This window comes from Prionailurus bengalensis, chromosome A2 (assembly GCF_016509475.1).
Source record: "Prionailurus bengalensis isolate Pbe53 chromosome A2, Fcat_Pben_1.1_paternal_pri, whole genome shotgun sequence".
Lineage (NCBI taxonomy): Eukaryota > Metazoa > Chordata > Mammalia > Carnivora > Felidae > Prionailurus > Prionailurus bengalensis.
In genome coordinates this window covers 51,175,810-51,202,748 of record NC_057348.1, presented here as the reverse complement: position 1 = coordinate 51,202,748, position 26,939 = coordinate 51,175,810, and the positions used below count along the sequence as shown (strand labels likewise).

The following is a 26,939-nucleotide window of genomic DNA, read 5'->3' as shown; positions in this document are numbered from 1 at the left end:
TGCTTCCATTCCTATCCAGATCCCTATCCTCCCCTCTACTACTTCAGAGACTTCCTTACTAACAGTACCCGCTGCAGTCAACCCTCCATGCAACAGAGATCCCCTTAATGCAAGTCTGACCATCTCAGTCCCCTATGTCAAATCCTCCAAGAACTTTCCAATTTTTTAGAACAAAACTCCAAATCATCACCATGACCGGCAAGGCCTTGGCTCCCTCTTCTTCACACTTACTGGGATCCTGCCACCCTGGCCTCCTGTGTTTTCCATGTTTGGGCTAATTCTGCTGAGCCTCAGGGCCTTTGCATGTGCTGCTCCTCTACCCTCCTTTAGGTTTCAGCTCAAATGTCATTTCCTTATAGAAGCCTTTCTTGACTATCCTACTAAGTCAGTCCCTGTTATAAGCTCTCATGGTGGCATTTGCTGTTCCTCTGGAGCACTTATCATAGTCTAATGAGATATTTAACTGTTGTGATTATTATTGGTTACCTCCACTAGAGGGCATGGGCTTTGGGGATATCCTATACTATGGATCCACAATGGCAATAGCAACCTGCCTATTCCTCAAAAAGAATATGTTCAATGAAGGCAGGAAGGCTGAAAGCGTAACGGGAAGAAAGGTAGGTGAATAAGAAAGCAGTAAGGGAGAGTGGCTGCCAGCTTAGCCTCTCCTTCTCACTGTGCCTTTTGGCTCCATGACTTCCTCTCCCCGGTCAGGTCTACCTGAACGATGTCCCGCTCTGCATAGCGTCCCCTAGAGGACACGCGCACGTCATCACCATCCAGCTCTTCCATTGCTACAGAAAAGACACCTCTCAGCTGATTGCCCTTTCCCACACCAACCCATACTACCCCCTTCCCTGTTAGCTTACTTTGGAGTCATCATGAGAATATTTAATGGTTGTATTAAAGTCCTAACAAATATTAGGCATTGTTATGGAATTGTTATTATGCCTTCCCATGCATTCTATCCTCCCAGGAACCCCAGGAGGGAAATATTCGTATCAACAGCCTCAGTTATAATAAGGAAATATGTACAGAGAAGGTCTGTCACTTGGTCAAGGTCTAACACAAGCATCCATCTTATCTTTTTTGTAAGGTGGGCCTGGGTGCCCAGATCCTCCTCTATTTTCCCCAGTTCTTGGTCTCACTCATGGACACCCTTCCGTCCTACTCACCTTCAAACATGGCTGGTCCCACACCAACAATAATGATAGACATGGGCAGTGAGGAGGCCTGTGAGGGAAGAGTTGAATGGTTGGGGTGAATAGTCATAATGATGGAGGTGACTGTTGGGGACAATTCTCTGTGCATGTATCATGTTTCTGCACATCTTGCAAGCAGAGGCAGTGATTTCCTTTGTTCAAGATTATCTTTTCAAGGATGTCTGCATATCAAATAGCCTTGAAAGATATAGTGTCTTCCTTTGGAGCAAAGGGCAGATTTATGTACTATTCAGTTTATAATAAAGTATCTCACACTGGAACAAAGGGCAGATATGCTTACTGCCCATTATGAAAGATTCAGATACCCTAAACTCAGGGTTTCTATCCTAGAATGTCTCCCATTGTGGGTGCAGCTGTCATTTGGCCCTCTTAATATGATCTTGTGGGAGTTGGGACCTAGATTCAGAGCAAATGCTGATAATTGAGCTACTGCTATCGCTGAGAATAACAAAGTCCTTTGTCTCTGATCCAGGAGTCTTGTGTCTTCTGCCAGCATCCATGAAACTGGTAGACTAATTTGTTAGCTTGCAAGTAGGATAAAATCTCAACTCCTTCACAGTTATTAACAGTGACCCTCCCTGGCAAGCCCTCCTCCTTAAACTCACACTGACAATGGCCTCCTTGGTCTGCGTCATGTCAGAGATGACCCCGTCAGTGATGATGAGCAGAACGTAGTACTGGGAACCATCAGAGATCTTGGCTGCAGCCCTGGTTGAGAGTCCAAGATCAGAATCCAGCTGAAAGTCCAAAGAGGCCAAGAGAACTCCCTACCCCTAAAATTTCCACAGCCAGTGTGTAAGCAGTGGGTAAGGACTGGGGTTTCTAAAGCCCATGCTCCTTCTCAAGACCTGGATGCCTGCCTGACATCCCTCTAGTAACATTTATGGAGAACTTATTATGGTAGGTACTGTGTTATGATAGGCACCAGAGGTACACAATGAGAAAAAACAAATTCATCCTAGCCCTCTCAAGGGAGGGCATTAATCCCAGAGTCACAGAAATAGGTATAAAATTACACTTGTGATAAGTACTGTGATGGAAAGGGACATTGCTATGACAGTATCTAGTAGGGGATCCTGACATGGTCCAGGAGGTCAGTGAAAGCTTCTTTAAGGAAACAATGTTTGAGGGTGAAGGAGAGGTTAAGTGAAGGAGGGGGATCATTCCAGGCAGAGGGAACAGCATAGACAAGGGCCCTGTGATGGGACTAAAGGAAGCCCACCCTGTCTGGAGCCCAGAAAGTGAGGGAAGCAGAGTGGACCTTGTGGCTGAGATGGGGCAGGGGCCAGACTACACAGGGCTTTGACAGCTCATAGAAAGATTTTAGGGCAAGACCAAAGGCTGAAGGCTGCCTTTCTTCCCTTTCTCACTCATTTCTTCTTTCTTCCTTCTCCCCTCTGCTGGCCACCTCCCATTGCCTATGCTTCTGGGTCCTTAGCCAGTCTAAAAACTGCTCCAAGCTTCTTTTCCTTCTCTCACCATCAATCTTTGAATCCAAGATTTTTCTATGTGAAAAGGACTTCAGAAGTCATTTAGTCCAGTCCACTTATTTTACATATAAGAAGAATGAGACCTTTGGAGAGCACAAAGGTTCTGTGTGGGTTGGAAAGGACCGAATTACACTATCCAATAAGGTAGCCCCTAGCCACATGTGGCCATTGAAATTTAATTAAGTTAAAAGGAATTAAATTTTAGGTTCCTTTTTTACCCACGCTACATCTCAAATGCTCAATAAAAGAACCCAACTAAACCTAAAGCCCTGAGCTCTTGATTCCTTCACTCTCCATTCCAGGCCTGTTTTTTGGATGCTCCTCCATATACACTGTATATTCTGGTCATAAATACACTGTTCATTGTTTCCTGATCTTGCCCCTTTATGACTCTGGGCTTTTCACATGTGGTTCCTCCTGCCAGGCCTACTCTGTATTCTCTTATAAAAACTCCAACTTGCCAAGCTGAGCAGTACTCTCCAAAAGTAGATCTCTCAGACTAGGTTATACCCTCCTCTCCCTCTGCCTTCTAGGATACTGTCAACCAAGATGGGCTGTCAGCCCTTCCACATGGGTTTTCACACCCATGAGGGTACCAGCATGTGTAGGGAGAACCCAAGGCTACAGGATACCTAGAACATCCATTCTACTGTATGATCTGGTGCATAAAGCTAGATGACTGTAAGTACACTTATAACACCTTTTTTTGGAGGTGCCTGGGTGGTTCAGTTGGTTAAGTGTCTGATTCTTGATTCCAGCTCAAGTCATGATCTCATAGTTTGTGAGACGGAGCCCTGCATCAGGCTGCATGCTGACAGCGCTCAGAGCCTGCTTGGGATTCTCTCTCCCTCTCTCTCCAGCCCCTCGTAGGGATGCCCTACTTGTAGGCATGCTTTCCCTCTTGCTCTCTCAAAATAAATAAATAAACACTAAAAAACCCCACCTCCCCCCATCCAAATTAAAGCAAACATGGACACAACAAGAAGAGAATGTAAAATTTGCATGAATTAAGATAAACATGTTGTCTTCAAAGACATTTTCAGCCAGGTTGCTTTCAGCTGTGCCCCTAAGATTCCCCTGGGGGAAGCAATTGCTTGCCTTTGTCAACAGGCAACTTGCTGGAAAAGTCTGGGAAGCTCTGGCCTACGGAAAGTAATGATTTATTTATATTTCTGTCTCCTGCACCAGGGTGGGAGCTCCTAAGGGCAGAGACTAGATCTGATTCATCTGTGAGTCTCCAGTGCACCAGCAGAGAACTGAGAATACAGCAAATGCCCTTTTAATAGTAATAATGACAATAATAGTAACAGTAATAGCTTACACTTATAGCAGTTATGTGGCAGGCACTAAGCGCTTGACGTATATTAGTTTAGTTAGCCCTCACAACAATCCTATGATATTTCAATTTTTTAAGTGTTTTATTTTAGAGAGAGAGAGAGAGAGCATGAGTGGGAGAGAGGGGCAGAAGGAGAGAGAGAATCTTAAGCAGGCTCCATGCAGAGCCTGACACAGGGCTCTGTCCCACAACCCGGGGATCATGAACTGAACCAAAACCAAGAGTTGGATGCTCAACTGACTGAGCCACTCAGGTGCCCCCCTACCATGATATTACTATTATTATTCTCATTTTACAATGGAGCAAATAGGCATAGAGAGGTTCAGGGTCTTGCTCAAAGTCATACAGCTAGTGAGTGGTAGAGCAGGTGTACCAAATTAGCTAGTTTGGCTTCACAGCCCACATTCATGCTACATTGACTCCTTATTGAATGTTTATTGAATGAATGAATGAATGAATGAATGAATAAATTAGTGAACTAAGATAATATTTAAAAAGTCTGTTTAATAACAACAAAAATATGCTGAGGCTCCAATATTAAGTGAAAAAAATCAGTAGTGAAATATTACATGTAATTTTTTAAAGTTTATTTATTTATTTATTTATTTTTTTTTTAATTTTTTTTTTTTCAACGTTTATTTATTTTTGGGACAGAGAGAGACAGAGCATGAACGGGGGAGGGGCAGAGAGAGAGGGAGACACAGAATCAGAAACAGGCTCCAGGCTCCGAGCCATCAGCCCAGAGCCTGATGCGGGGCTCGAACTCACGGACCGTGAGATCGTGACCTGGCTGAAGTCGGACGCTTAACCGACTGCGCCACCCAGGCGCCCCGGAGTTTATTTATTTTTTTAGTAATCTCTACACCCAGCCTGAGACTCAAACTCATGGCCCTGAACAAGAGTTGCATGCTCTTCTGACTGAGCCAGTCAGGTTCCCCAACATGTAATTTGACTGCATTTATGGATTCATAAGGAAAATCCTGTCAAGAACTACATATACATCCACATTCCCATGGGAAGTATTTTGGATGATTTCTTATTTCATTTCTCCATCCTTGAAATTTTCTACAGCAATGTTACGTTGCTTTCATAATTAAAAGAAACTATTATCCTCACTATGAATCACATAAACAATCTTTATTAGGGAAAAGGGAAGTGTATAGACATAAATATCCCTGAAATCCTTCTATTTGTATTCTCTTTCTCTCTCTTTTTTTTTTTTTTTTTGGTTAATCTTTTCACTTTCAAGCTTTCTGAGGTACTTTGTTTTAGCTGGGTCTCCTCTATTCAGCATATCATAGAGTTTACTTATTATTTTTTAGCCATTCAGAGAGTCTTTTTCTTTTAAGAGGTGAACTTACCCAATTTTTAAAAAAATGTTTGAGAGAGAGAGAGAGTGTGTGCGAGTGGAGGGAGCAGGAGAGAGAGAAGAGAGAGAGAGAGAATTCCAAGCAGGCTCCATGCTGTCACCACAGAGCCCAAAGCGAGGCTCAGTCTCACAAACCATGAAATCATGACGTGAGCCAAAACCAAGAGTCAGACGCTTAATTGTCCGAGCCACCCAGGTGGCCCCCCAATTTATGTTTAATGGTATATGTTTGGTTTTAGTTCTGTCATTTTATTTTATTTAAAAAGTGATTTGTGATCTCAGGGTTTTGTTTTTATTCTGAAATTTTGGAGTTACTCTTTTATTTTTAGAAGTTACTTTCCCATTTTTTAATCTACCATTTATTGAGCACTTACTATGGGCCAGACACTGTGCTAATAATTCTTACTTTGTTATCTAATTTTAACCTCCCAATATTCCTATCAAGAAGGTGCTATTGTTAGCCATTATTGTGGCCATTTACAGGGAGAAAATGGGGACTTAGGCTAAGCTGCTTAAGGTCACATGGTTAGTGAGTGGTGGAGCCAGGATCACTCCCAGGTCTGATGCCAAAGCTTGTGTCTTAACCATTGTGCTATAGGACCATCTCTCTTTTCCCCAAACTTGAGGGCTGAGTTGTTGTTCCCAGAGAATGGAGTTGGGGTAATTTGTTGACACTGTCTGTGCATCCTCTTTACCACAGAATAAGGCATTTACCTCTTTATTTTATATATTTTTAAATGTTAATTTATTTATTTTGAGAGAGAGAGAGTGCGCGTGTACGCGTGTGTGGAAGGAGCAGAGAGAAAGGAAGAGAGAGAGAATCCCAAGCAGGCTCTGGGATGTTAGTGCAGAGCCCAATGGGGGGCTCAATCTCATGAACACATGAGATCACGACCTGAGCCAAAATCGATAGTTGGATGCTTAACTGACTGAGCCACCCGGGAGCCCTAGCATTTACCTCTTTATACTAGAGCCTGGCCAACACTGAAACTTGTATCCTTTCCCCAAAGCCCAGGTTAAGCCAAGAGTGGTCTTGACTATCCTTGGGAAGTCAGTCCCCTATTTGGGTCCCCTCATTCCCCCCAAACCCACCCAATTCCCTTACCTGGCTACCTGGTTGATGACAGGAGCAAAGTAGGTGGGCCCATAGAGCTGGACTGTGCGCAGGCTCTGGAAGTAGCTCTCCAGCACGCCCTCGATGCCTGCACAGTTGGGGTCCTCATCATTGTTGTTCTGTCAGGGAAGATGCCTTGCTGGGCTGAGCCATGCAGGGTATACCCAGGAGTACTCTGATCCCAGCTCACTCCTTTTTCCTATTACTCTCATGCTCCCCTCCAAACTCCAACCCTGCTCCCCTCCCTTCTCTGCCACCCTCTCATGGTTTCCTGGTCCTCTGCAGGTACTTGACCCTTAGAAGAAATATGAAGAGAAGAAAATCACCAACGTGAGTGGGCCAGAGGCCAGGGCATGGAGTTTAGGCTCTGGTCTATACTATACCAGGGGGAACTGGTGGGAGATCCGTCCTTCTGGAGGCAGCTTGGCTCCAAAGCCATAGGCTGGGAAGAGCTTGTCACTGTCATAGTCCTGGATGATTTCTCCCACTGCCTTGAGGGCCATGGCGTAGGCGCTGAGTTGGTAGGGACTCATGTAGTGCAGGGAGGTGGGCTGCAGAGGATTCCCTGTAGGGACAAAGGACCCCCAGCCTCATGGTCACCTTGACCACTTATGTATTCACCTGTCTGTGTATATATCCAACCACCTATCCATTCACCCACCCCTTGTACTCCCTCGTTATTATGCCCAAATCATCCATATGTTCATTTATCCATCTGTCCACCTACCAACCCCTCTATCTATCCATCACTTTATCCACTTATCCACACATCCATTCTCCGATCCACCAGATATAAATCCATTTTTCAATCTACCAATCCATCTCTTCTATCTGCCTTTCCATTCTCGTATTCAATATACACCCAAATATCACCCATCCATTCATTCCTATTCATTCCATTCATTCTGTCTTCATATGGATTCATCCACCTGTGCACTCATTCATTGCCCTATCTACTTACCTGTTATTTCTCCAATGTAAACATCTGTCCATTTGTCCACCCGTGTACCCATTCATGCATCCACTTGTCCAACCTATTGTACTCACTCCGTAACCCATCTACCTACTTGGTTTGTTCATCTGTTTGCCCACCCAGTCATTACTCAGCCATTTATCTCTTCATTTCTCCTTACACCCCTATTATCTCCCATCCATTAATGTACTCATCCACTTTTGAGGTATCTCTTCTTTCAACTTTTTTGATTCATTTACCCACTTATTTTCCTGTACCCTCTGCCCTCCCTGCCATTACACTGAATAATCTCCCCCCAAAACTCCTGTCCCAACCTGGTTGGGCTTTGCCTCAACCCTGGGCTTCCTGGGTAGGTGAACTTTTATCTCCAGGTGAGAATCCAGGCCAATCCCTAATGACTTCCTTAGAATTCCTCCACACCCCCATTCTCCCATCCATGCCTCACCATTAGAAGCTGTGAAGTCAATGGCAACTGTGAAGTTCAGCTGTGTCCTGTCGGGGAAATAGATGGATTGAGAAGTGAGGGATTAATACTTATTATACCAGGATTTCTCAAACACTAGTGTGCATATGAATCACCTGAGGATAGTGCTAAAATGCAGATTCTGATCTGGATGGTCTGGGTGGAGCCTGAAATTCTACATTTCTAACAAACTCCCAGGTGATGCAGATGCTGCTGGCCCATGGAGCACATTCTGAGTAGTAGAATTAAATGTCTACTGTGTGATAAGTTTATGTAATTTATGTAATTTAACTTAACCCTTACTATAGCCTTGAAGTAGTAATTAATATCTCCATTTTGCATAGGAGAAAAGTGACGTTCAGAGAAGCAAAGCACTTTACCCAGGTCTGCCTACCACTACTGAACCAAGTGGAATGTCCTCTTTGGTCTGTTTGGGTTTTCCCTCTCTCGTGGCCTCTCCTTCTTGCCTGGCTATGATTTTTTCTGGATCCCAGTCAGGTTACTGGGGTCATCTTTGAAGACCACTGGTCTGGCATCTTCTCAGGGGGTACTGGAAGCTAGGCATGAAAGGCAGCTCCATGAAGAGAACTAAGATGGGCAACACTATGCATTTTACAGAGCACTTTATAGTTTTCGAAGTGTTTAAAAGTTTATTTCCATGGACCCTAAACATTCATATATTAAAAAACTGAGGCTTAGAATTGGGAGTAACTCAATGCTGAACAGAACTTGGCCTGTGACTCACCCTCCCTTGATGTAATCAACAAAAGTGAATTCAGAGTCCACAGAGAAGGAGAGCAGCGTCACCTGTGGGACAGAGAGGCAGCCCTGCCACTTTGGAGTGGGCAGTTGGGTAGCAGAAGGCAGAGAGGCACATGATTCCACCTCCTGCCCCACACCCCCCACCCTGTCCAATTTCTAAAATGGCAAAAAAGAGGAAGCTGTCAGAAATAGATTTGGATTTACAAAAGTGTACTAAATTGGGAAATACAACTTAAGTTTAAAAAAAAATTCTGCAACAGTAAAGTTCAAACAATTTTTCTCAAGTGAGAAAACAAAAGATAAGCTTAAGTGGTGCTATCTTGTGCCCAACATTACTATATTCAAGTAATCTGTGCCCAATGCCTTCCTGTACCCCCAACATTTGTCTGTGGGAATGGAAGCAGAAGGATCTAGGGAGGGCTAGAGCTTTAGGGAGCACTCACAGTTCCTGAGTTGACATATTTCTTCTTCTTACATTTCTTCCGAGGGTTAAGTACCTGAGTGAAAAAGATAACAGTGATGGCGGGAAATAGAGAAAGAGAGCTGTAGACTGAGAACACTGGGATGGAGGGACTGGGAAACCTGGACAAGGCTGGAGTTCTCACCTCATACACTGTGAACTGGTTCTGGGCCTTGCTCAGCTCCCGGTAGCTGGTGGTGAACTCACCAATGAAGTCATGGCTGCAGGGAGGCCAGGGGTGGGTGAGCAACGGCTACCGTTGGCTTGGAGCCAGCCCTGAAAGTAGTCTTTTGTTCCCACTATCCCCTCTCTCTACTTGAGCTGCAGGGCACTGGGGTTGGGGCCATAAGAGAGGCCAAGTTAAGGGGAAAGAGGGAAGAGGTGTACTCAAGGTCTTGGCATCTATTATTACCACTTATGACTCACAAGGCCACTTTGGGTTCCTGGTGAATGTATTACGTATTATAGGAAGGTCTTTGAATTAACTACAGGAGAAGACAGTACTATGTGGGGCAGTTCTACCTTCCATCCCGGTCCCAGTCATACACATCAATCTTCACTGTTCTGAAATGCAGGAGATAAATATAGGTTAGGTGTGTACAATAAATCCTAGATGCACCCCCACTTACTTAACCATAAGCAAATCATCCTCCAATATGCCCATCTGTTTTTCCTTCAGCTATCCTCCCATTAGTCCATCCATCCTATTTATTCATTCATCAGCCCATGCACATACCCAGCTATTTACTGCCACTGCCACTGTTTCTTTTACTGCTATTTGTACTGCTATTTCTATTTTTTTAATGTTGATTAGTTTTGAGAGAGAGAGAGAGAGAGAGAGAGAGCACTAGTGGGAGAGGGGCAGAGAGGGAGACAGAGGATCCAAAAAGCTGGCTTTGTGATGACAGCAGACAGCCCGACATGGGGCCTGCACTCATGAGCTATGAGATCATGACCTGAGCCGAGGTTGGATGTTTAACTGACTGAGCCACCCAGGCACCCTTGGTGTTACTCTTCTTTACTATTTGTTGAGTGTTACTATATTCTAGGCATTGTTATCAGTACTTTCATTGATTGTCTCATTTAATTTAACAACCATCCTATAAAGTACTATTATTCTTATTTTTAGATAAGAGGTACAAAAGACAAAAACTTGACTAAGGACCATAACTAGTAAGTGATTAAGCTGAAACTTAAAACTCAAACATCTTAAAAACAAAAAACAAAAAACAAAAAAAAACCCTCAAACATCTTGGTTCCAAACACTTTGTTCCTAACTACTATGCCTGAGTCCTCCTGTATGTCCATATATCTGTTACAGTCCAGACAACCATCTATCTATCCATCTAGACATCCACTTACCCATTCATTTGCCAATCTAATTACGTATTAACACCTATCTTTATCTACCCATATAACTATACATCCAGGCTTTCACTGACTTACTGATGTATGCAAGCATCCGTCTGTCCATTCATATATCTAACTGAACACCCAACCATCTGATGTCTGTCCATCTGATCATCCATTCATCTATATAGCCATACATTTATGTACCCATCCATCCTTCCACCCACCCACTTACTTGTCTTCATACTGTCCATTTATTAGCTCGTATGGTCAGCCTATCCACCTACTTATTAATCAGACAATTTATCCAATGATCCTTCCATCCATCTACCATCCATTCATCAATCCACCTTTCACTGTTTGTTCTCCTGCTTTTTCAGTCATCCCTCTGCCTCTCTAGTCATGTAACAATCTCTCATATCCCATCCATCTACTCATTCATCCTTAATCCATCCATCATCTATTCATCCACTGATCTGCCCATCATTCCACTTATCCATTTATCTGTTATCCACTCATTCATCTCCCACTATACTGACACACCAAGCCTCTTACACACCCATCCATATACTCATCCATCCATTCACCAGCTTACCCATCCATCCAACCATCCATCCATGTATCTGGTTTTTCATTTGTTCATTTGTCCTTTCATCTACCCGTCCACCCATCCATCCTCCTGTCCATCTATGTGGCCATCCATTTGCTTCCCCATTTACCTATCTCCATGCCCCAAACTCTGTCTTGCCAAACAGGATCCTCCAAAACTATTGTTACTTCTGCCATCATTCTGGGTCCAGGAACCCCATTCTCATACCCTTGTTCCCTTAATCCTTAGCTTACGCTGAAGCAGACCTGTCATAGTCTCCATTGCACAGTGCCCGCACAGGGATGCTGAAGGGTTGCCACACAGGATTCAGTGTGTTTTTCACAACCTCCGTCTTGTGGCAGATGGTGAACCTGGAGAGGAGCAAGAGGACTGGAGCCTGCATTGGGGGTAGGACTGAGTCCAGAGATAGTGCCTCATACTCTTGGAGATTCCTGGGATTTCCCCACTTGTTAAACACATTTTGTCCTCTGCCTTGAGTGAATTCTGGGCTCAGGACCCAGTGGAGTCTAAGATGCCCCACATCTAGCCTAAGAGCTATAATGGGCCCATGGCCACAGCTGGGGAGGGGTAGGTGCCACTGGAGAAAGCATTGACTCACGTGCCATCCTCATTGCTCCTATAGAACACAAGGAAGGGATCTGATTTCCCAAAGAAATCCTTCTTGTCCAGCTTGTTTGCACACAGCTGCATGGTGGCAATGTCCTAGGGATGAAGTTTGGCTTGTTGACATCCAAATTGTTCATAGCTTCAAACAGTCCACTAAAGGGGGTTTGGGAGAGAAGGGAGCCTTGTGGGTCTAGCATATGGCCCTTACTGACCCGACAATTGCTAAGCTCCTCTGCAGTCAGCAATATGGTCCCACACTTCTTGCCTGGTACACCCCTGGAAGCAGAAAAGTCCTCTTTGTGAGGGGAGGGAGAGTAGGCAATGAAGATTGGGGAAACCAATCTGGGAGTGAGTGGGCCAGGGATTCAATATGCAATTTTCTGACAGTCCCCTAAATGTATCCCCTTCTGTCCTGGGTTTTTCCTGGTTGGGGAAGGCCCTGCCTTTGATTGGGAAGAGGGTCTAAGGTCTGTAAGGAAGGGGCTGCTGTGGCCTAGGTGGACATGTTATAATGGTAGCTTAGGAAAGACATAGGATTTAGAATCCTGAGTGGGTTATTTCCCCTTTTTTGGTCCTAGTTTCCTCCGCTATGAAATGGGAATAATTCCCACCTCTCAGGGCTATGAAAAGATCTGAATGAGTACATGGAAGGACAAGCAATCGGGAGGCTTTATTGATATTGAAGGTGGTGATACTTCTCAAAGCAGACCTTGGTATCTACCATATGCCAGGCACTGTGCTAGGTATGAATTGGCTGGATGGTACTCTCCAGTTCTGGTAGACTCTGCCCTCAGAGAGCTGCCAGTGGAATGTCAAAGCTGACAGGCAAGTAGAGTGTGATGTAGCAGTCCTGAATGAGGGAGAGGAATTTCTATCCAGACCTGGGCAAAGGGCTGTTCTGTTAGATCAAAGATGGTGTGATTTCTGAAGAGTGAAATAAATGTGAAGAGTGAAATAAAAAAGACAAAGGCAGCCTTATCCTCTCCTGACCCAAGAAGGGATCCTTCCATGCATCCTGGGCACATACCAGGACACACCCATCCCCATTTGCCTTGGGTATCCAAGTGATCAGGGGTCTTGCTGATATGGACCTGTGAACCCTAATTCCCCAAAGGGATCCAAAGTATGCAGAGAGAAATCTAGGTCAGGAGTGTCCTGGGTGTAAGTCCTGACTCCAACTTGCTATGTGATTTTCATCATTTTTAACATGAATGTTGAACCATTTGTTTGGCTCTTTCGATCTTTGACTCTTTGTGCTTTAAAAAGATAGAGTGTGAGGAATACAGGGACTCTTCACCTACACATCCAGGACCAAGTCTCTGATCCTCAGCTTTCTCTCTGTTCTTTGCCTCCTTAATGTTTTCCCTCATCCCCTTGACCCAGTGTGAATTCCAGTCAGTGATTATAATAATCACTCCCCTGCATTCTACCCCTTATCCATTGCTCTTCTGTCACTTCAATATACTTATTTGGCAGAACCACAGCCCTAGTTAAATACAATTCTCTGCCTAAGCCATGCTGCACCCGTGCAACTAAATGTGGTCAGAGGAAAACACAAATCTTGCTAACTGATCTCATTTCTTCTTTTACATTTTATTTATTTATTTATTTTAAGTAATCTCTCCACCCAACATGGGGTTTGAACTCATGACCCTGAGATCAAGGGTCACGTGCTCTACTGAGCCAGCCAGGTGTCCCTAACTGGTCTCATTGTAAAGCACAACCACAAACCTCAAGAGGGTCCTTAATCATACTTCACTCGCCAGTTCTGCTAGATGGCAGTTTCACTCCTCTTCTCTCCTCAAACCTGGAAAGCCTCCTCCTCCCCCATCCTCACTCAGCCCATGACCTTGTTTCCTACTTCACTGACAAGACTGAAGCAGCCAGATGAGAATGTCCACGGACCTCCCACCACACCTACCTTGCCTCCAGTATCTTCACCCACGCAACTGTTGCTATAAATGACTATCCATGTGCCTATTTATCCCTCCACTGTGTGCTACATTCCACACACTCTTGCCGGTGCATGGACAGCATTCCAGTAATTCTCTCCTTTTTAAGTTATGTCTATTTTTCAGTTTCTATTGGATCCTTCCCATTAACATACAAATGTAGTATAATTTTTCTCATGTTAAAAAATGCAAACCTATTCTGACCTCACTTCCTTTGCTAACCACTCCTCCTTTTCTCTTCTCCTCTTTGCAGCAAAACCTCTTAAAAGATTCCTTGACTCTCATTCCTGTCTTCCATTCTCTTTTAAACCTCTCCAACCAGGCTGTCACCCCCACCTCTTCCTTCAGAACTTCTGATCTGGAGCAGCATTTAACATGGCTTGTCACTCTCTCCTCAATACACACCTTCACGTTGCCTCCAGGATAATACCCCCTTCTCTTGGTTCTCCTCTTACTTCCTTAATGCTCCTTCTTAGTCTCCTTTTTTAACCATCTCATTTATGGCAACTCCATCCTTCTAGGTGTTCAGGCCAAAGGCCTTGGTGTCATCCTTGACTCCCCTTTTCCTCTCACATCCATATTCAATCTGTCAGGAATCATGATGGCTCCCCTTTCAAGTTGTATCCAGAATCTGACCACTTCCCTCCTTCACTGCTACCTTCCTGGATTACTGTAATAGTCTTCCAATAGGAGCCCTGCTACTACCTTTGTCCACCCAAGGTTTATTCTCAATCCAGCACCAGCTTCATTCTTTGAAAACATGGTCAGATCATGTCGCTTCTCTCCTCAGAGCCTTCCAGTAACTCCCAACTCAGAATAAAAGCTAGTCTTTACAGTGGCTACAAGGCCCTAAACTGTTAACTCTCCAATCTCACCTCCTCTTCCTCCTTGCTCACTTGGCTACCGCCACACTGGCCTCCTTACTGCTCTCTGAACATATCAGGCTTTTGCACTGGCAACTTCCTCTGCTTTCCACCTCCAGATATCTGCATGGCTCACTTCCTTACTTCCTCCTGGTCATTGCTCTGAAGTTACCCCTCCATAAAGCCTACTCAAGCGCTCTGTTGAATATTGCAAGTCCCACCCACCCAGCACTTCCGATCCTCCTAATTCTGCTCTACTTTGCCTTTTTTCCATAGCACTTAAGGTCTTCTAATATATAATTTACTTATTTATTATGTCTATTTTATACAGTTTCTCCCCCTCTTCTATAATATAAGCTTCTTGAGGGTAGGAACCGTTGTTTTGTTCACTATTACAACCCAAGCCCCTTGAACAGTGGCTGACATAGAGTATATGCCCAGTAGTATTTATGGAATGGATAAGTTCCTTGTGCCTAGCACAGGGTGTGGCATACAAAACATGCTAATAAATACTTAGTAAGTGAATGTAATGGAAATTCCAGGGGACTTGATTTAGTGAGGGGAAGCTTCCTGGAGGAAAAGAGCTTGGAAGTGGACCTGAAAGGTAGAATCAGACTTAGAAAAAGTGAGGAGAGAGGAACAGAGTGAGGAGAGAGAGAGAGAGAGAGAGAGAGAGAGAGAGGTTGAGAACAAGACAAGACATGTCTTGCCTGAGACTGACTTGAACAAAGCCCTGGGTGGAGATTGGTCTTTCCTGGGCGGGGGTGGGGTGGGGGAGTGGGGGAGGAGGTGATGGGGAACCACTGAAAGCTCCCAACCAGGGAGAATTCCAGCCTCCACTGCTATTGGGTCAGCAGCATCTTTGGGAGGAAAATTTGGAGGCACCCACCCTTCCCCAGCACCCCTTCTGGTTCAGCTCACGTGAGGGGTCGCTCTACACGGCTGCCCTGGCCTCCGATCACCTCTCCCAGAGCCAGGAATGCTTGTCCAAGGAAATCCTGCACCAGGACATGGAGTCAAGAAGGCCGGGAGGGGCCAGGGTTGCAGAGTCCCAGCCCAGCCCAGCCCTGGTGATACTGCTGCTTGGACGAGGGTGTTCCAAGGTGGCAGAATGCTAGAAGTATTGTCCTGTCTGTGCTTTAAAGGAGGAGTCCCCAGGCCAGCTTTGCTGCTTGGTCCTGCTGCCAGTTTAAACTGCTCTCCACAATGCTATCCCACACTTCACCTTCCATTCCACACCCCCGCCCCATCCCACAGCCAGCCCCGTTCAGCCTCACCTTCTGTATGTCCGAGAGGTGGCGGAGAAGGAAGAGGAACAGTGAGTAAAAGGCACAGGTGGGACACCATGAGGCAGGAGCAGGAAAGGAGGGCCAGGAGGGCGGGTTTGGGGCCAAGAGGGTAGAGTTGGGGTTGAGGGATAGGAGAATTCTAAGGAGGGTCATTTAACACACTGAGTGCCTCCTGTGTGCCTGGCCAGGCCACCAGGGGATGCTCTGCTCGCTCACCGTTTTGGAGATGTTGGTTTTGGAATCAACATTGTACCTGGGAAGAGAGTGCAACCAGCATAAGGCGGGGCTGGTGGGAGAGAGCTGGGAAAAGGGGTCAGGCTTTGAATACTGGTTAAAATTTTGGGTGGGAGGAGGGAGTGACCTTGCATCCGAATTCAATCTGGATCTCCTTTAGGGCATCACGGTCACAGAATCAGGCCTGGGGCAAGGCCAAGACTGGGACCTGGTGGGGGTGGAGTCATATCACCAGCCTGGAGGGGCCTAGATGGAGCCTGAGCTAAATTAGGGAGCAAAGCTTTGGGCCCAACCGGGTCTGGGGAATGGATTTGACCTAAGGGCAGAACCAAGCTAGACCTGGGGACTGAGCTAAAACTAAGGTAGAGGCCTTCAGAGTGGGATCCAATGGCCTGGTGGAGGAACCAGGCCGGGAGTCTGGCCGGGGAGGGGTCTGCCAGAATTTCTCCTGGATCCAGGTTGGGGAGCGGTCCAACCCCGGATTTTGGGCAGGGCTTACACATCAAAGCGCAGATTTTGTTTTTCCTCAAAGAAGTAGTCGAGGACAAATTTGCGCACGAAGTCTGGGTTTAACGTGTTGTCGATCACCTCTGTCCGTCCGAACTGGATAGGGGGTGGAGAGAGAGTCAGCATGGCTCCTGCAAGGGGGCAGGTGATTCCCCGGGGGCTGCTCTTGGCTGGGAGAGGGCTCCAGGACTCACCTCTCGCCATTCCTGGCTCGCCCGGCTCTGCGTGTAAAGCACCACCACTGCAGGCAAGGGTGGAGGTGGGGAGGGATGTCAGATTGGCTTGAACCCCTCCCCGCCCCTCAGTCGCGCCCAGACCCCAGTTCCCCCTCCCGTCCCTGGCGCCTCCTACTGGGATCGGACTTGGAGAAGGTGTCGAGGTCCAGCAGATTCCTAGAGAAAGAGACAGACGGAAAGAGGGTGGGCCATATTGGAGCCCAGTGCCTGGACTCTGCCCCGGTTGGACTCTGCCCTCAGTTCGCAACGCCGGAGAGGCATGGGGCTCAAATCGCATCTCCCTCCCTCATTACTGGTGGGTGGGGACGTGAGGGGGAAGGGAGGCCCCCCCTGTCAGCACCCTGGACAGCACCGGAAATATCACCTCAAGACCCGTGGTGTATGCATCCACACTGTCTTAAAGGGCCCAGGAAAGAGGGTCAGACCCAGAACTTTGTCCTCCTGAGGCCCAGATCCTACTGGATCCCCGTGACCCGTCCCTTGAACCCGGAGGCTGAACCCTCTTTTGCGGGTGGAGCTGTCTAAAGAAACCCCCTCCCCGAACCTGCCAGCGACTCCCCTAAGTCTGAATCAGATTTTCCGGCCCTGAAATCTTCTTTCCCCCCGGGGTCTAGCTCTTGGCACTGAGCCCCACAGCCGATTGGGGCAGGGATAGTGCCTACGCCCTCCCCAGCGTGGCCGCTCACCGGCAGGACACGGTAATTTCAATCTTGGTGGCCGGGACGCTGCGCTCAGAGGCTCCGCTGAGAGACATGGCTGGTCGAGTGGCTGGAACCGTGGGAAGCTGTAAGACAGGGGCCGCCGGGGCTAGGTGCGGCGGCAGCAGCGGGGCCGGCCCCTGTGCCGCCGCGGCGGCGGCGCGGCTGCACTCTTTCCAGCCCTGCTTGCACTCCCGCCTGTCGCGCCTTGACTGTGGCCGCCGGCGGCAGTGACTCCAGATGGCTACATAGCCCCGCCCGGCCTTGCGGGTGGCCCCCGCCCCATTGGAGCAGCCTCGAGCCTGCCGGGAACCTAACCCCGACCCCAAGTCCAGCTCATACCTTGGGAGTCCCTCCCAGCGCATTTCTCCCTGGCGAAACCCAAAAACCCTTTGAGAGCTGTCCGCGGTGCTGAATGGTTTGGGGCACCTGGTGGGCGTTGGGGACATTTCCTCTTCCTGAACTGCTCCCTGAACAATCTGCTTCTCCCCCTTCCCACTTCCGCCCTGCTTTGGTCTCCGGATAGGAGGACGGTACATTTGTTCTTACTAGCTGTGTGACCTTGGGCAAGTTACTCAACATCTCTGTGGCCCAGTCTCATTACAATAGTACCTACTTGGTGTGATGTAAAATTTTGAGATAATCCTTAGCTCAGGGGATTGTACACAGTAAGTATTCAAATATGTTCACTGCTATTATTTCCCTCCTCTGGGCAGTCACACTGATGACCTCTTTTGTGGGAAGAGACAGAGCTCAGTAAATGGCTGTTAGAGCCCTATGAAAAGCCCTTTGCCCATGTCTTTGAACCCTGACTTCATGGTATTAGAGATGCAGACATACTGTGGGGATGCAATCTACTCTATCTAGGTCACACTGCAGATGAGAGTGGTAGTCAGCCAGGTCCATTCTCCCCACATCAATTACTGTCTCCAAAGCCCCAGAAGCCAGTCCCTCCACCAGTCAGGGCTCCGTAAGGCAGGGGCTGCTAGTCACCTGTACCAGGACTGTGCTGCCTGCAGAACTTGTTAAAAATGAAAGATCCTCCACCCCTACCCATTCCTAGCTAATTGAAGGTCTCAGCAACCCCGTCTAAATTCCTCTAGTACTTGGGGAATCTGTGTGAATAGGCTTCCTACATGACTAGGGTCCATTGATGTCTGAGAATCACTGCTCCCACTTTAACCACCTGTGACTACATGTCCTCATCTCACTGAGATTTTCATGGGTCAGGAGTTAAGAGGCACAACCCTGTCTTCAGTTGTCTTTCTGCTTTACCTGCCCCCCACCCCAATCCCTTCCTGCACAAGGAAGAACAGTAAGAACCTTCCAAATAACCCTACAAAGACAGCAATCAAATGAGAATGCAAGAGAGCAGTTGTTCAAAAAGATTTTATTTTGTGATCTGTGTCAAACTGCCTCATTCTCAGTGCAGGTGATCCCCTCCTCTCCAGGAAACAAGAATGGGAAGAGGGAAGTCTTTCGTGAGGTCTCAGCCTTCACAAGGCCCCAGGGAACTTCCCCACAGTTCTGAGAGTTGATGGGAATCCCAACAAAGACTAGGGTGGGTGAAAGGCAGTGACAAGAGGGGTGGTGATCACCAGTGAGGAAGCTGGGGGTTGGAGAACCCTGTCCTTGGCCCTGCTTGGCTTTGGGGCTGCCATGTGTATGATGGAGAAGGAGTGAGAAGATTTCCCCCTATCTTGAAGCACCCCTTGTCCGGGCATGGCTTTGATTCTGCTCAGGGCTCAGGTGAGAGGAGCAGGAAATTGTTGTGGGCTGGTTACTTCATAAGGTGCTGCTGCTGGTGCCCCGGAGTCCAACGCCACGGACAAACTGCTCCAGCAGGCCTCCAATGGCACCAGAGGGACTGGGGGCTGCTGCTCGAAGCCCCACTGTGCTGCTGTATGTGGCCAAGAAAGCTGAGCGTACTTCCTGCAGCCGAGTCTCCCGCTCACTGAGGGCTGCAAGCCTATGAGGACGGAGGGAAGGAGGGAGAATGAGTGCGTTACCCTGGGGCAGAGTCCAACATCCTCATGATTATACCACACCACCTATCCTTCTGCATGTGAAAGTTCAAGGCCAGCATCTGTCCTGTGGCCATACTACCTCTGGGGTTCAGGCCACAAATATTTGGCCTTGTTCCCCTCAGCTGTCAGGCTACTGTTCCTGCCTAGAAGCTGCATGTTTTATTGGTGCACTGGGGAGGAGGGGAAGGTAAGCAGGAGGGAGTTAGCCCCAACTGTTGGCTCCCGTTCCTCAGTAAGAGTAATGTGAGGCACACATCATAGACCTAAGGAGAGACCACAAGATGAGGCACCAGGCCTTGGCTGACCAACGGCCTCAGCTTTCTTGAGGCCAGGACCTGGAGCATCCTGGGAGAGAGCTCTTGGCAGTGTTCTGGAGAGGCCCTCAACTGAAAGCTCCTGAGGCTCTACCTACATCTTCAGTCACTGTGATCCCCAGGCAAACTGCTAGGAGGGTGCTGGCTTTTCTGGCAGGATTCCTGTTCTGCTTCCATCTGCTTTTCTTTCAGTGTCCTCTACAAACACTGATCACAGGTGGAAGACAGGAAGCCTCTCCTCTCTCCCTGCCCTGTAACTATAAGTCAAGAAGGGGAACAAGTTAAAAAAAAAAAAAAAAGAAAGGGAACAAGTACATGAAAACTCAGGCCTATCAAAGAATGAAGCTACCTGACACTTTGAAAGGTCTCTAATAGAAGAGAGTACCAGCCACACCCAACCTATGGATTAAAAGGTATGCAGTCTAGGGGTGGGAGGGACATGGAATCAGAGGAAAGGTCAGGAACTCACGTGGTGTTCACTGTAACTGTCCCCTGGAGGGCTTTTTCCAGGGGTCAGACTTCTATGACATGAGCCCTTATGTTCCCATCCACCTAAAAATCACAACTAGCCCTGACCACTAACTTATACCAAAATTTCCCCTAAGAGACCAATCCCTGCATAATCCCTCCCAGGAATTTGTCAGAAGTAGCAGCAATGTCTCCAATTCTCAAGCCCAAATGACTTGCACCCTGGGGCTTGGGGAAACAGATGGGAGGTATGAAGATAAATGACAGTCCTAGGGTAGGTATGGGGAGAAGAGACCTAGGGAAAGTACACTGGTGGGAGTGGTATATATGAGTGGGTGAGTGAGTGTGAGAGAGAGACAGACAAAGGAGCAGCAGGTTCTAGGGTGAAGGAAAGTGAAGTAGCTCTTGCAGCAGCACTAAGAAAATGGAGCTGATACTGTATTCCTGCAATACCGTGAACAACTCCCAAGTTTCTCTTGGCACTTGGGGGAGATGTGTGGCCCTAGATCTCCTTTACTTTTTAATTAGGTGTCCTATAGGCTGGAGGCCATGTGTTCTTCAGCTTTTCTTTACAGCATATAACCGGGAGAGATTCAGATTAGTCTGTATTCACATGGAATATCCAAAGGTCTATATGTGTGCATTCTTACTGCCCCTTATTTCTGGGAGGCAGAAGGGGGAGAGATCAGCCTGTTTAGAGATAAGAAAACTGGAGCCCAGAGAGAACATGTGATCTACTTGAGGATACACAGCAGGCAATAGGTAGGCAGGCAGAGACACTCTAGTGCCAGTCCCTCTCAAGAGATGAACTAGCAGACTCAGAGAAGTCAGGGCTGACACCCAATGACATAGCTGGTAAGCAGAGCAGCTAGGAGTTGGACTAAATTCTCTGATAACAAAGCCCAAGCACTAAATCCACATACTGTGTGACTTCACCAGGAATCAACCCTGACCCCACCTCTACACTGCAATTTTGGAAGCCATGAGATAACTCAGAACCTAGCCTTCCTCTGGGAACCACCCAGACCCTGAGGGTTGGCTAGGACATCAGAGAGCTACCCAAGGTATAAATTGTAGGATCTGGGGCTGGAACTCTCATCTGTTCCAAATCACTGTTTCAGTGGTTAATGCCAGTTAAGTGAGGGGTGCTAACAAGTAGGGGCAGAGATGTCTGCTTCTTCTAGGGAGGGCTCTTGGGCCAATTCCATCCTAGAATCCTAAGATCCAGTCTCTGCCTGCCTTCAGCAGCGATTGATCCTTCGTAACTGCCCAGGGCAACTCGCCTCCGGCCAGTCAGCACCAGTGGGTATGAGCAGGATTCTGGTGGTGATGATGAATCCCCAGCACCTGAAGTTCATTCAGCCCATCAAGGGGAGGGGCAGGCCCTGCTTCCCAGGGCACCAGGGTCTCTCCTCTGCCGGACCCATGAAGCAGTAGAGCAGGCAGGGGGCAGCCACTCAGGCAGATACACTATAAGAGTTGGAAGCCCAGTACTGGAGGCTTAAAGGAAGAGGATTTTACAGGCTTGGGATTTAGTATCCCCGTCCAATTCTCTTTCCTGACCAGAAGCAAAAACAGAAGACAAAAGGGGGGAAGGGAATGGCAAGAAACTCTTGATTCTGCTTGGAGGAGCACAGTCCTCGTGCTAACCTAACTCCATTCTGGCTCTGGTCTCCACCATACACCTACTCTCACTACCCCACTGTTCTGATTTCAAAGGATTCGCATGTCAGGCAAAGCCTTGGACAGAAATAGAACCTTCTATAGTTACATTCCAGCCAGCTTTCCCTCAGGGTGTGCCCTGAGACACCCATGGATGAGTTTTGGAAGCTGGAGCATATGAACACACTCTGTAGCACACTTCCTGCACAGCCCATAAGGCCTCTTTCATACCTCAGGAGTCCAGGAGCAGTGAGGTGTACTTAGCTGAGCCACTGGGGAGGGGCAGGGATCCCAGGCCAGCTCCCTGGGGCCAGCTCCCGCCTCACTCCTAACCAACACTCTTGACTGCTCACCAGCTTCTGACATGGGCAGGGGAGCATCCTGCCTTCTCAAGCAAGACACTTACAGACAACTGTTAGGGAGCTCATCCGGGAAGCTGAAAGGGAGAGAGGAGTCTGTGTGCAGGACAGCCCGTTCCTGAATACTGCCACAGCCTGTTACCATCTGCCAGCTGCCAAAGTCTGTGGAGAGAGAGGATCCGGGCAGGGGATGGTCCACTGATCTGGGGCAGAGAGGAGAGAGAGGGGAGATGATGCACAGTCAGTCAATATGCCTGACAGGGGTGGCCCTGGAGGGGTGGGAGGCGGCTATGGTGGTCCTGGGTCATAGCCATAAGGCTCTGTTGGTGGAGCTTCTGTAACATCAAGCACTTTCTTCAAAAGTACAAAAACAGCTGGATAGGTTGTGATGGAGAAAGAAGAGTATAGACCGTAAGACAGATCAGCTGTGAGGATAATGCTTTGTGCAAAGACAGAAGCAGAAGAACACGAGCAAAGCAGAATGAGAAGAGGTGAGCCAGCAACCAAAGCCTCAGGTTAGGGCATGCCTGCCCTGGTGGCTGACAGAGCAAGTACAATCTCAACAGCACCAAATGGAGGGGAGAGCGGGAAAGCAAGCCTGGACGCCCCCAGAACAAGGGATGTAGGATCACCTCTTACTCCCAGCATGCAGATTGGCAAGGTGGGCAAGGCAGAACCCAGGAGCCAGAGGTCTTATCAGAGTGATGCAAGAAAAAGCCTCTTGGGGACAGTGGAGGGTGGTGACCTAGATTGAAGAATAAGGTGATGGGAGCCTTGAGCCACCCCCACCCCCCTTTCTCTGCAGCACCTTCCAGAAGCCATAGTTTGTATTCAGAGGCATCAACCCAGCAAACGCACTGGCTATGCCCAGAGGGAAGGGATGAATCAGGCAGGCAACTTGACAGCTTCATCAGGCCTTTTTCAGATAGAGGAGCGGTGTGCAGGGAGAGGAAAGTTGTATTGGGCATCTGCTGCCACCACCTTCTCGCTGAGAGCTAGCCTCTCTCTACTGTCTCAGGGCAGTAGTCCAGCCAGTGGAGGGGGAGGGGAGGAGATAATAAGACATCAAACAAGGCTCTTTCATCGGCTACCCCAGGTCTCCATCCCCAAGGGTACATCAATTTTGATGTCTGATCCTTTATTCAAGAATAGCAGAAGGTGGGGCGCCTGGGTGGCGCAGTCGGTTAAGCGTCCGACTTCAGCCAGGTCACGATCTCGCAGTCCGTGAGTTCGAGCCCCGCGTCGGGCTCTGGGCTGATGGCTCAGAGCCTGGAGCCTGTTTCTGATTCTGTGTCTCCCTCTCTCTCTGCCCCTCCCCCGTTCATGCTCTGTCTCTCTCTGTCCCAAAAAAATAAACGTTGAAAAAAAAAATTAAAAAAAAAAAGAATAGCAGAAGGTGCTTCTTATAGAGACCCAGAAAGAGAGAAGCATGCATAGTGGTGTAGGGTGTGGGGAACGGAGAAGGACCTTCATCGAACTTGGCCCACCCAGTTAGCTGGCATCAGGGTCTCCTAGTTTGAGGCAACAGCCCTCATAAGTGGCCAGCACAGGCTCATCCTCAAGCAGCTGCCACCTAAGTGATGCTCTGGCCAGGTACTGTATCTCTGGTAATCCTTAACCATCTTTATCTAACAGAGAGAAAAATGGCAGTTCAGACAGGTGAAGACATTTGCTCAAGGTCCCATAGCCAGTGAATGCAAGAAGAGCTTTTTGAAGGCAAGTTTGATAACAGATTTGTCCTACAACAGAACCACCTTGAGACCAGAGAAAACAGATGGTTTTCTACGTTAAAGCTGCCATGAATAGGAACCCCCTGCAACACAGAGACTTCCACATTCATCATTCCTGCTAAACCCTGGAAGGTTTGTGACAGCAGCATTAGGGATGAGAACAGGACGTGGTCTGCTACCTAGTGGAAGCCCCTCGTGCCCTAAAAAGAAGTGTTTCCTTGTTTCTAGATGGAGAAACTTGGTAGGGCTCAAGCAGTCTGTAAATCAAAGAGACAGCTGCCCAGGAGAGGGTAGACCACATGCCACAGTCTGGTATTTTCTCTTTGCTTCCTCCAGGTTATCCTGGGCCTTCAGTCAGCATGACTCCCCTCAGGTCAGCATGGCTCCACAAATCTATCTCATCTACTGTTCAAACTTCAGGGCAGAGTTTCTCTTCCAGTTTTAGCGGTCTGTAGGAAAACAACTGCTAAACACCAGAGTTTTGAAGGGACAGATGGGATGCTGAGTAGGATGGGGCACTCCTGAAAACACGTAAGTTTCTCTTGCTCGCTGCCCCCCTCCCTGGGCTATCAGAAACTCACACTACCAATGGAAAAATGACAGGAACATGGAATGTGAGGATTCCTGGTCCCCTAAGCTAGGCACTTCCTTTTACTCCCCCTGTGTCCAGCAGTTAGCACCGCCCAGGCAAGAACCACGTTTGGAGTGGCCAAGGGATAGCTGTGGAATGAAGTAGGCAGCACACATAGCAATAGGGGGACATAAAGCCATCTCAACAAGCAACCATCTTTTGCATCTTGTACAAGAGTGAGCACACAGGCTGCAGATGAATCTTCCTACTTGAGGCTTTTGTCAAAGGAAGGGTTGCAAAGCAACTGTTCAGCTCCTGGGTTTAAGAGCAAGGGACTATGCTAAGCAGAGAGGTGCTCTTAAGTGCCAGATTAGCTGGCTGGAGGGGACACCTAAAGATGAAAGCAAATAGTCACTAGAACAAGTGACTGCACCTCCTGAGTAATAAAAAGGAAAACTTTCAAGACGGTCTCAGTACCCAGGTATGTTAACCAGCTTTATCAAGACTCCACACTCTTCTGCCCTGGTTCTTTACTCAAGCACAAAGCAGCAGAAAAAGAAGTCTGAGTTCTAGCTCTTCCAATCTCCTGCCTACAGGACCAGGGGGAACATGGGGCCAAGCTATTCTCAAACTGGAGAACTGTGGAGCCAATGATTCTTCCAAGGTCATGTGTCCACATCCCTGAAGCTCAGAGGGCTCCTGTCTCTGCCCAGGAGACTAGAGCCACAACTCCCATCTTTCCCCACCTCCCATCTTTCCCCACCTCCTGTCAGGCACCCAGTGTGGGCAGGACTCAGGCAGGTATCTTTTAGACAGTCTTTTTGGAAGGAGGTACAAGAATATCCATACAAGCAGAGCTGGCCCCAACCCACACAGCTGAGGCAAGAATGAACAGGTCTGGCCTGAGTGCATGGCCTGGCCTTTTACCTAGCAGCCTAGTGCCCTGACATGGCCTGTATGCCATCAGATATGTGAATAAGGACAGGTCCTTTACCACAACTGTTTACTGAGCATTTATGGAAAGGATGAGTATTTACTATGTGCTAGACACTACGCTCCATTATCTAATTAAAATTTTTTTTTTCTTAACGTTTATTTATTATTGAGAGACAGAGAGAGACTGAGTGTGAGCAGGGGAGGAGCAGAGAGAGAGGGAGACACAGAATCTGAAGGAGGCTCCAGGCTCTGGAGCTGTCAGCACAGAGCCCGATGCGGGGCTCGAACTCACAAACCACGAGATCATGACCTGAGCCGAAGTCAGACGCTCAACGGACCGAGCCACCCAGGAGCCCCTCCATTATGTAATTTAAACCCAAACTTAGGTAAGCCAGGATCATTACTTGAACTTTAAAGGTGGAATGAAAACACTGAGCTCAGCAGGGAAGTGATTTTTCCAAGTTACAAACAGCTGGCGGACAAAGCTGGGACTAGCCTAAGCCAGCCTCATGATACACTGATCTTCCTTCCTGATAAAGGGTGGGAGGGACTTCAGGGATTGGTTCAGGGATGGGCACATCATTTCCAACTGGAATAAAGCACAGAGCTTCTGATCCATGATTAGAAAAGAGGTCCTTTTGTGATTCCTGGATGTGACAAAGGAAGCAGGGTGTCCCAGAAGTGGCTGTTCACCATTAGGGAAGCTGTCAAGGCAGAGCTAGCATGTAGAAGAAGGGAAGGGTAAAGAACCACAAGAAAATGGAGCTGGAGCCTTGAACAGACTACACCGGAAGGTCATTTTTCCACTGGACTTTTCCATAAGAACCAAGTTTTCCTTTATTGTTTAAATCTATTGAGATGGGTTTTCTGTTAATTGCCTCTGGGAGCACCTGAAAATGATGCTGATGCAGAAGGCTTGAAGGTACACAGCTAGGAAGAACCTGGGTGTTGCCCATCTAAACCTCTCATTACACAGATGAAAAACAGAAGCCCAAAGTCCTCAAGTGACATGTCTGAAGTCATGCAGGGAATGACTATCTGAGCCAAGACCTAAAATCCCAAACTTTGAGAAGGCCTGGATGTCACCTCTAATCTACACTTATGCCCTACCAACCCTCAAGCCTCCAGATGATGGTTCCAGAGCCTCTGCCTAACTGAATGCTTCCAGGAATGGGGAAGCATCAGTTTTCCCCAACCCACACTTTAAACAAACATCAGTGTGTGTGTGTGTGTGTGTGTGTGTGTGTGTGTGTGTGTGAGAGAGAGAGAGAGAGAGAGAGAGAGAGAGAGACCGAGAGACCGAGAGAGAAAAGGAAGGAAGGAATGAAACTGCATTC

At 47.7% G+C, this 26,939-nt stretch overlaps 2 protein-coding genes across 5 annotated transcripts in view; both read right to left on the bottom strand.

Moving 5' to 3' along the window:
- Positions 1-26,939, bottom strand: part of CPNE9 (copine family member 9) — a 31,271-nt gene that overhangs the window by 1,255 nt on the left and 3,077 nt on the right. Inside the window, exons 2-21 of one of the 2 annotated variants that reach the window (XM_043588031.1) lie at positions 17,524-17,621; positions 16,953-16,993; positions 16,796-16,842; positions 16,594-16,697; positions 16,077-16,113; positions 15,849-15,851; positions 15,493-15,569; positions 11,969-12,032; positions 11,749-11,852; positions 11,396-11,500; positions 9,713-9,754; positions 9,336-9,411; positions 9,174-9,227; positions 8,714-8,775; positions 7,951-7,997; positions 6,916-7,097; positions 6,524-6,651; positions 1,829-1,931; positions 1,176-1,233; positions 721-794 (exon numbers count right to left, since the gene is read on the bottom strand). In XM_043588031.1, coding sequence (XP_043443966.1) covers positions 721-794; positions 1,176-1,233; positions 1,829-1,931; positions 6,524-6,651; positions 6,916-7,097; positions 7,951-7,997; positions 8,714-8,775; positions 9,174-9,227; positions 9,336-9,411; positions 9,713-9,754; positions 11,396-11,500; positions 11,749-11,852; positions 11,969-12,032; positions 15,493-15,569; positions 15,849-15,851; positions 16,077-16,113; positions 16,594-16,697; positions 16,796-16,842; positions 16,953-16,993; positions 17,524-17,591 — 1,476 coding nt within the window. In that variant the 5' untranslated portion in view covers positions 17,592-17,621. Of the gene's footprint in view, positions 1-720; positions 795-1,175; positions 1,234-1,828; positions 1,932-6,523; positions 6,652-6,915; positions 7,098-7,950; positions 7,998-8,713; positions 8,776-9,173; positions 9,228-9,335; positions 9,412-9,712; positions 9,755-11,395; positions 11,501-11,748; positions 11,853-11,968; positions 12,033-15,492; positions 15,570-15,848; positions 15,852-16,076; positions 16,114-16,593; positions 16,698-16,795; positions 16,843-16,952; positions 16,994-17,523; positions 17,622-26,939 lie in introns of those variants that run through there. The other variant, XM_043588032.1, reaches the window with a different exon arrangement.
- The window catches only part of MTMR14 (myotubularin related protein 14), a 45,276-nt gene continuing 37,243 nt past the window's right edge, over positions 18,907-26,939 (bottom strand). For 2 of the 3 annotated variants that reach the window (XM_043588029.1, XM_043588030.1), the window contains one exon: positions 18,907-19,504. In XM_043588029.1, the coding sequence (XP_043443964.1) occupies positions 19,321-19,504 (184 nt within the window). In that variant the 3' untranslated portion in view covers positions 18,907-19,320. Of the gene's footprint in view, positions 19,505-22,412; positions 22,569-26,939 lie in introns of all 3 variants that reach the window. The other variant, XM_043588028.1, reaches the window with a different exon arrangement.